This window comes from Papilio machaon, chromosome 7, assembly GCF_912999745.1.
Source record: "Papilio machaon chromosome 7, ilPapMach1.1, whole genome shotgun sequence".
NCBI classification, from domain to species: domain Eukaryota; kingdom Metazoa; phylum Arthropoda; class Insecta; order Lepidoptera; family Papilionidae; genus Papilio; species Papilio machaon.
Window position 1 is genome coordinate 8,463,565 of NC_059992.1, and position 8,893 is coordinate 8,472,457.

Genomic DNA, 8,893 nt, shown 5'->3' on the forward strand with positions numbered 1-8,893 from the left:
TAATTCTAATAACCTATAAACAAAACTTGTTAAAACATTAATAAATGTAAGAATATAAGACGATCTGAAATATTTTCCACGATGGAGAGGTTAATAAAATTCAGCAAAACAATTAGAAATAATTGGAAGAAATCTGTTGTCGGTGTTGTTGCTTTATATTACGGTGCTGCGAAAATCAAGGAGAAATATGAGTAAGTATAATGAAATTAATAATTTTCAAATATTAATACGTTGTTTAAAATATATTGTTTTACCCATTTTTGGTCTTTATTCATTTTAGAATAAATCTTTTGATGCGTGCAGCATGTCGTGAAGCCGTGAAATATGGCGATACATTGATACCCATGGAGAGGAATCCAACTCTTGTTACGGTTATATTAAACCCAGTAGCAAATAAAAGAAAAGCGAAGAGAGATTTTGAGAAATATTGTGAACCATTACTACATTTAGCTGGATTACAAGTAAATTATGTTTAATAATATATATTTGTACATCAAACTAATGAATGTGACTGTACCTAGTCCATGTACTATGGTCAAGATTAATTTTAGAATATAATTATATGTTAATATAGTACCTATTTTAAATATATTTTATATACATAGGTGGATGTCATACAGACAACATCAGAAGGCAATGCTAAGGAAATTGTTGAAACCCTACGTGGAACTGAGGCCATCATTGTTGCAGGAGGGGATGGAACTTTCTCGGAAACTGTTACAGGTAAAAATTCACTATTACAATAAACAAATTATAATTATGAAAATTGTCTTTTGAATGTTCTTGGACTGCTGAGTAATGACAATTATTAGATTATTGCTAAGTTTGCTACTTTCTCTTGTTTAATTCTAATTTCAGAAGCCTATGTTTATTGCAGGACCTAAGGCTTAAATGTTGATAAAAGTAATATTTTACGTTTAACAATTTCATTGCAGGTTTATTAAGAAGAAACGATGGAGCAAATCAATTCCCAATTGGCATCTTGCCATTGGGACGCACCAACAGTTTTGGAAACAGTTTATTTGAAGGTGGAAAAGGTGTAGATAGAGTTAAGCAATTAATAGAAGCATCTATGGCCATCATTAAAGGAGATACAGAGTGGAAAGATGCTATGAAAATTGAACCAATGGTGGATGAAGAAGAGGCACCCAGTAGACCTATTTATGCAATGACTTCTCTGGAGTGGGGTGCCTTTAGAGATACAATGGCAAAGAGGGACAAATATTGGTTTTATGGGCCACTTAGAGATTATGCCTCCTATATTTTCAACGGTTATAAAGAATCTCTGAATTGGAATTGCAGTGGTGTGATCAAATATACACCACCTTGCGCAGGTTGTAACAACTGTATACAGAAAAAGCCCGAAGTAAAGAGAAAATGGAGTTTCTTTATGCCTAGTGCACCGGAAACCGCCACCGCCACGGTTGTTAACCCTGAATGTGCAATTTTACAAGAATTATGTTTCAAGACAAGCAATCTTAGAATTCGACCACAAAAGTTTGGTCAATCTGAAATTCCATCACTTAGTGTTGTACTAGGTAAAAATAAATACAGTTATTCTGAATTTGTTTCCGAAGGTTGGCAACGAATTAAAGGCATTGATGAAAATAACAAAAGCATTGCGGCTAGGACTGTGGAACTCTTACCGAACGAATCCGGGCCAGATGTTATTATTGATATAGACAGAGAAGAATTTGAAGTTAAACCTGTTAAAATTACATTACTGCCTCATATTGTTAAGGTGTTCTGTAATAATAATAAAATAGTTGTGTAAAAATAAAATTTGTAGAATCTTTAACACATATTTAAATTAGTCACTATAATTCAGTAGACCTTAATATCCAATGAAAAAAAACGTAATTTAAGGAATAATGGAAATTAAAAGTCAGTTGTATAAAGTTGAATAAATATTTATTTACATATTATAACATGATCTGCCTCGAGTACTCCCAAACAAAGATGGCGGCGGTAACGTGAACGTTCAAAGACCGAACCACACCTTGCTGTGGAATTTCAACGCAAAAGTCCATCAAAGGCAAAAGATCGCAAGATACGCCTTCTTTTTCATGTCTGAAAGTTATTTAAAAACTCAAAAATTATACAAAGAATATTTGAAACAGCCTAAAATTACCAAATTGATAAGTTATACTCTATTGCCGTCTATATACAATCTTACTAATATTATAAATGCGAACGTTTGGATGGATGGATGTTTGTTTGAGGGTATCTCCAGAACGGCTCAAAGGATCTCAATGAAATTTGGCAAAGATGTTGATAATAGTCTGAAAGAATACACAGGCTATTTATTATGTTTTATTTAATTCCGCGCGGACGGAGTCGCGAGCGGCAGCTAGTAAATTATAAAACTTTAAAAGAATAAGTTCTGTCATATTTAAACATTATAAAGCATGGATCAGTTAAACGTTCAGTTAACGTAGCATCCAATTCTGACTAGCACAAACATTATTTCTGGTTAAAACATTAATTAAAATCATACCCGAGCAACAGTAATGTCTTCTTCGGGAACTTGAATGTCTGCAATTGTGAACTGGAAGAAGTTTGCTCAGCGGCAACCACTGAATAACCTTCAGATTTCTTTTCCATGAGGTATTGCTTCAGACCGCTGGGTCGCACCTCTTCTACATCAATCCAACGTTCCGCTGATACACTTGAGAAAGAAAAACATATAAATATGAACAATAACTTGCTACTTTCAATAAATAAAGACGATAAGAGACTAAAGCAGTGTTTCCCAAAGTGGGCGATAATGCCCACTTGGGGGCGTTTGAAACTTAGGTGGGGGCGATAAGGGGCCCAAAAAATGGGGGTCATTGAGATTAATTAAAGTAATGAAATTGTGGTTTTTAAGTTTTAGGGCTGAATAAAAATTAGGGGGCTCTGATATATAATTGATTTACAAAGGGGGCGGTGAAAGAAATAAGTTTGACAATCACTGGACTAAGGAGATTTGATGAATAGTACTTTTAGCGATAAGTCTATATTATGCAGCCTTAGTTATAGCTAGAAAAGGAATAAAAAAAACATTTTAAAAGTAACCCCTTAACTCCTAATAGAAACTGTTATAACTTAAGCTTTATGTTAATGACTTATCAACTCAAATACTTAAATGTTATTTTTATGGCATACCTTAAGCCTTGAAACTGCTTATCCTGTAAGTGACGGAGGCTATCGATAACATAAGTTTTAATGCCGAAGACTTCACTAGTGCGAGCTAATCCACCAAGATTCGGCAGTTTATCGATCAATGAGGCCACCACTATGAGTTCACCCTTTTTGCCTTTCTGATTATGAAAAAAAAAGCAATATAAGTAAAATTAAAGTATTAATCTTAAACCTTTCGTACATAAGGCAACGTAAATCTTAGAAACTTATATTGTATCCTTACACGCAACGTTGAATCGAACCCAGTCTTCAGTCACACAGACATAGCGACTACATCAACTGTATAGATTACTCCGCCATCTTGAAAACCGCAGTGACTTTTCTAGCAATGACCTTGAGGAACATTTTGCGAGCGATTTTGGCGACTAAAGAACTAAATGTCGGCGACGCATGACTGTGTAGTATCTATCACACTATATTGCAGTCGCTTAGCGACTAAAATCGTCGGGTTTCAAAGATTTATGTTGCCAAGTACGAAGGACCATATCTTACCATGGGTTTCTTAGCTAAAATCCCCATTTAAAACATATTATCTCTGTTTTGTCAAAGATAATGACAGATGATGATATGTTTTATACAGAGATTTAAGTCTCGGAAACCCACGTTTAATGAAAAACTAAGGACATTAGTTTTCTATACCTTATCTTGAAGTTCATACATATTTATATCGCTCATATTATTCCAAGGAACGTATTTCTTCTGAATAGTATTTGATTCATCTTCTTCTCCGGCTTCTTTCATTTCGGTGATCAAAACGTCGTAAATATCATCATGTCTCTTTTGATATTTCGTCCATTCGGTTTTAAAAACGCTCTTTGAAACTTTCGCAAAAGAATTGTCATCTATATCTTGCAGGATGGTTTTTATGAAAGACTTGTCTAATTTTTCATTAACATACATCTCACAATATCTCGGTAGAAAATAAAATATGAAACTTGGTATAAAATCTATGACGAGGTCAAAGTCGTTTGCAAAATAATCCTTTTGAAGCTTTATAAATCCTTTGTCTCCGGCGCTGTCTGCGAATGTTTTTCTTATGACTTGTATAGTAAAGTCGTATTTGTCTGATTTGTTAACATTTAAATCGTATAATTTTGTAGCAAGATATTGTGCATGTAATCTCAAGCTAAATATTTGTCCCATTGTGTGATAAAGAAGGTTGTCTATTACAAATTCATATTCATCGCTTTTTAAAGAACCATGCTTTATCCTGAATTTAATAATCCAGTAAAGAATTATAAATTGTGATGTCAATGGTATATTTTTCGATTTAAAATGCTCTATCATATTCTCACCTATTTGAACTTCCTGAAAAAAAAAATTAAAAAAGAAACTCAATCGACGCTGTGACTAAACAATAGCATTAATCCTAATACTTTCAACTGTTTTAAGATTCAAAATTTAAACACATTCGAATATAGAACAGTTCCAAATTCAAAATTGCCAGGAAAATATGGAAACGACAGAATTTAATAGGCATGGCCATCAAACAAGAAGCATGGTTTTTTATAGTATACTAGCTGTCGCCCGCGACTCCGTCCGCATGGAATTTAAAAAACTTAATAAGTAGCCTATGTGTTCTTCCAGACTATATTCTACATCTGTACCAAATTTCATCAACATCCGTTCAACCGTTCTGGAGATACCTTCAAACAAACATCCATCCATCCATCTAAACATTCGCATTTATAATATTACTAGCTTTTACCCGCGTCTCCGTCCGCGCGGAATAATAAAAGAAGCACACAAGATAAAAAAAATTCTATGTCCGTCTCCTAGTTCTAAGCTACCTCCCCATCAATTTTCAGCTAAATCAGTTCAGCCGTTCTTGAGTTATAAATAGTGTAACTAACACGACTTTCTTTTATATATATAAGATAATTGAATAAAATACTTTTTACACATCTTACCTTGAAACAGTAGGAAAGAGCTATATACCATTCCAAACATATTCTAACACTTGGTTGATGAGGAATAGAGCCTAATATATCCATACACCAATTTGCAATATTGTCCATTTGAGCATCTCTAGATTTCAACAATATTAATAGCAAAGTTTGCATAGCCGTTAATAAAGTTCTGTGAGATTTTGAATTACCATGATATCGTTTTTTACTCGTAAATATTATATTTATTTTATTTGTAATAAATGTTATTATTGTTTTTAAAACTTCTTGATCATCAACTTTACTTAATGCAGAGTATGATAAATATTGTATATGAAAATTAAAGTGCACATCGAAACTGAAAAAAACACAGATTTAATTAATTTGAAAGTAAGTATACAATAAGTATGAGTAATTTGTTTAAAAAAAAAATTGGGAATATAAAAAAAAATATAGATTTTTTTTAGAATAATTTTAGATGGCTAACTTTTTTTAAAATATAAATTGGCAAACGAGCAAGCACCTGAATTCGCCAAAATAGCAAAACGATTGCTGCCCATAGACATCCACAATTGTAGATATTTTCCCTGTCTTTAATCTGCGTAGAAGGGGATGCACAGTGAGAGAATATTTCCCCTTCCCATGTATCCCCTACTCCTTCAAATTTGCCTTCACCTTCCCATCCTTTCCTTATAAGAAAAGGGATGTTGCTGTCTACCACTTATAAGAGGAAGAAAAAAATCCATTGGATATAATATGTAATTCTTACCTTCTGTTATCAATGCCATATTTATTTTGATTTAAAATTTCAATTGAAAGGTTATCGGTAATCCTGAAAACATATTATGGATATAAAGATTTGTTAAAAGTCTGTTTTAACGAATTTATCGACTTATAATCTATGACCCTCACCTCTGATCTTTTCTAGGAATAGGACAGTATAATAATATGTCACACAGAGCATAAATCATGTGACTATATTTAGACAAATCTTTCCCATTTATTTGTCTCGTTAGAAAGAATAATGGAGAATTCTTTAAAGGACCATATTCAATTATTTTATGCCAATATGATAGAAATAAATTATTATATTCAGGCTTAATTAATAGTGAATTTTCAGTTATTATATTAACAAATTCTTCAATACATTTTATATATTGATTATTAGTTTTTAATTCTTCTATCTCTTTCCACATTTTTTCTAAAAATACAGACAAATCAAATTCATGATCCAAAATTGGTATAACATCTTTCATAATTTTGAGAATCCAAATCAAACATCCGTAGCCACCACATTCTACTGCATTATCTATGAATATTGTAAACTCTTTTGGCACTTTCAAATTTGTTTTATTAATTTTAATAATATTGTATAAAATTTCACAATATTTTTCATATAAAATATTCTTAAGTCTACCGCTTCTTTCTTTTATACTAGACTCTACTAAACCTGACTTAGTTAGTTTTAGGAAATCTTCTATAGATAAAATTTCATGTCTATGATACTCTATCATCAATGGACTTGTTAATAAAGCACTCAAAATATGCACAGAGAAAATCTTTGCTTCTAAATCAACTTGACTATCTGCAAGCATTAGAATACATGACTTATACACTTGTAATACAGTCTCTATTGAATTGTAATCACTTAAATTACCAATCATTGGTTTTAATCCAGCAAATAATATGTTAATTTCTTGTACACTTAAATATTTATCACTTCTCAATACAGAAATCAAGTATTCCAATATAGTTTTGTAAGCTGTAGCTGTTATAAGATTTATATTTTCTATAGCTGTATTATTTTTTCTTGTAGTCTTGCTATAAATATTCGTTAATGATACAACTTCATCAAAACATTCCATTTTCTCAGCAAATTGTCTCTGATTGATGTCTTGAATGTTTGAAATCATTTTATTAATTAGTGTTAGTAAACCGGTAACTTCTACAGGATGTGTTTGTATATAAAATAAACCAAAATCAATATTTTTTACCTCAGTTGTTATTAAAATGAACAATGGTTGTATGTCATCAGAAAGTAACAATGTATTTTCTTTTAAATACATTAGCAATGGGTTACTATTTCTACTCTCTTCCGTGTATGTATCAAAATGAAAATGTGAATATAAATTTAAATACTCTTTCCAATGCAATCCTCTACAACAGTTGCCAACTAAATGTGAGATATTAACTAGAACTGCTTTCCTTATGAGTATGTTATTACATGATATTTTTAAAATATTTAATATTGTTTTTGAGATGCTCGCTTGATCATATTTACTTAACAAATCTTTTCGTACACTTGCCAATACTTCGCTTAGATGAAATAGTGGGACAGGAGCCCATTTAATATCAGGCATTGTGGTAAGAATACACATTAACGTTTTAATATCTGAAAACACATTTGATAGTGTATTTTTAAGCATATTATAGTCTGTATTCTTGTCAAATAGATATGTGTCATTCAGTGCTTCTAAAAGTGTATTTGCTTCTGATGTAATATGTATTTTAAATTTTAATCTATTTTCAATGCATTTCAAACGAACTTGTGTATTATCATGTTTCAAACCAAGATTAAATATACAATTTAACCAACATTCCGGCATTTCTTTCAATGTTTCAAGAAGTCTTAAAGATGGAAGGGCAATATTACTTTGTTTTTCCTCTAAACTGTCTAGCACTATAAAAAAATTATCCCATATAACTTTCTGCTCATCCATATTTTTATAATTCCATTTAAATATTATATTATCCTGTGATTTTATAAGAGCATCTTTTTTAAGAAATGTTAAATAATCAAGTGCTCTTTTAGCCAGATACATAGACATCTTTCTGTTTGTTATATCGGATATTAAACCTTCCAAAATGATCTCCCAAAACTGATGTTTAAATACAATTTCTGATTCTAAAGTTATTTCACTATTTACACTGGGCAAATAGTAGTCTGAAAGACAACTCAGTGTTCTAAGACCAATTTCTGTCTTATTATTAAGCTGTATAAGATGTTTCCAAATTCTGTCCAATATACCGTAACCATGGACACCTTTAAAGAATAATGGAACAGTCTTGGTTAGAAAGTATCCTTTTAGTTTATCATCATTACTATATAAAACATTTTCTAATGGTATTTCCAGAAATGGTAGTGTTAAAACATCATTATTGTTAATAACTGCTTCAACAATACTACTACATACTTTTAAATCAAGAATTACTTTTGTAACCTGATCTTCATTGATGCTCATCAACGGTTTAACAGGTTGTGAAGGTAACTCCATATTGCACAAAATTTGTTGAACTAAATGTTCAGATTTGGACACTAAAGTATTCGGATTAAGAGATAATACAACTTTAATTATTTTACAAATGTTTTCTACATTATCTTCTTGTAGATTACTTAATAATTTACTTACGAAATAAAATTCTTTATCATTTTCGCATTCGCAATCTTCTCTTAAATTAATAAGTTGTTTATATTTCAACAAATGCAAAGCATTTGTAAGATGGTTTTCGATGAAATTTGATCTTTCCATTATTGCTGCCAATCGAGTATCAACAACTTCTTCATCTAAGTCAAGGAGATCCATAAAGGATATTAAATCGTCACGGGGAAGCATTTTTAGTGTTAAAAACTTAAATACACTCAAATGAAATAATTCGGCGAATCAACCCATGTGTTTATATCTGTTTACGTTCAACGATTTATTGACAGTTTTTTGACACTGAACAAAGATCAAACAACATCGGTTCTAGCAAAAGGCAAAAGAAAGCAATAAATATTAAAAAGTTAAACCAACTATGAAACAATTTAACACATGATTTAAAAT

General features: G+C 31.2%; 2 protein-coding genes across 2 annotated transcripts; one reads left to right on the forward strand and one right to left on the reverse strand.

Annotated features, from left to right (window-relative positions):
* LOC106719523 (acylglycerol kinase, mitochondrial) lies at positions 1-1,808 on the forward strand. The gene is made up of 4 exons (XM_014513879.2): positions 1-191; positions 281-461; positions 606-723; positions 936-1,808. The coding sequence occupies exons 1-4, from the start codon at positions 82-84 to the stop codon at positions 1,772-1,774; spliced, it is 1,248 nt and encodes a 415-aa protein (XP_014369365.2). The 5' UTR covers positions 1-81; the 3' UTR covers positions 1,775-1,808.
* A 51-nt stretch (positions 1,809-1,859) lies between these two features.
* Positions 1,860-8,763, reverse strand: LOC106719380. Its single transcript, XM_014513716.2, has 7 exons — positions 5,982-8,763; positions 5,839-5,901; positions 5,094-5,427; positions 3,823-4,491; positions 3,148-3,302; positions 2,498-2,668; positions 1,860-2,070 (listed from the first exon to the last, which is right to left on the reverse strand). The coding sequence occupies exons 1-7, from the start codon at positions 8,681-8,683 to the stop codon at positions 1,923-1,925; spliced, it is 4,242 nt and encodes a 1,413-aa protein (XP_014369202.2). The 5' UTR covers positions 8,684-8,763; the 3' UTR covers positions 1,860-1,922.
* Between the last annotated feature and the right edge of the window lie 130 nt (positions 8,764-8,893).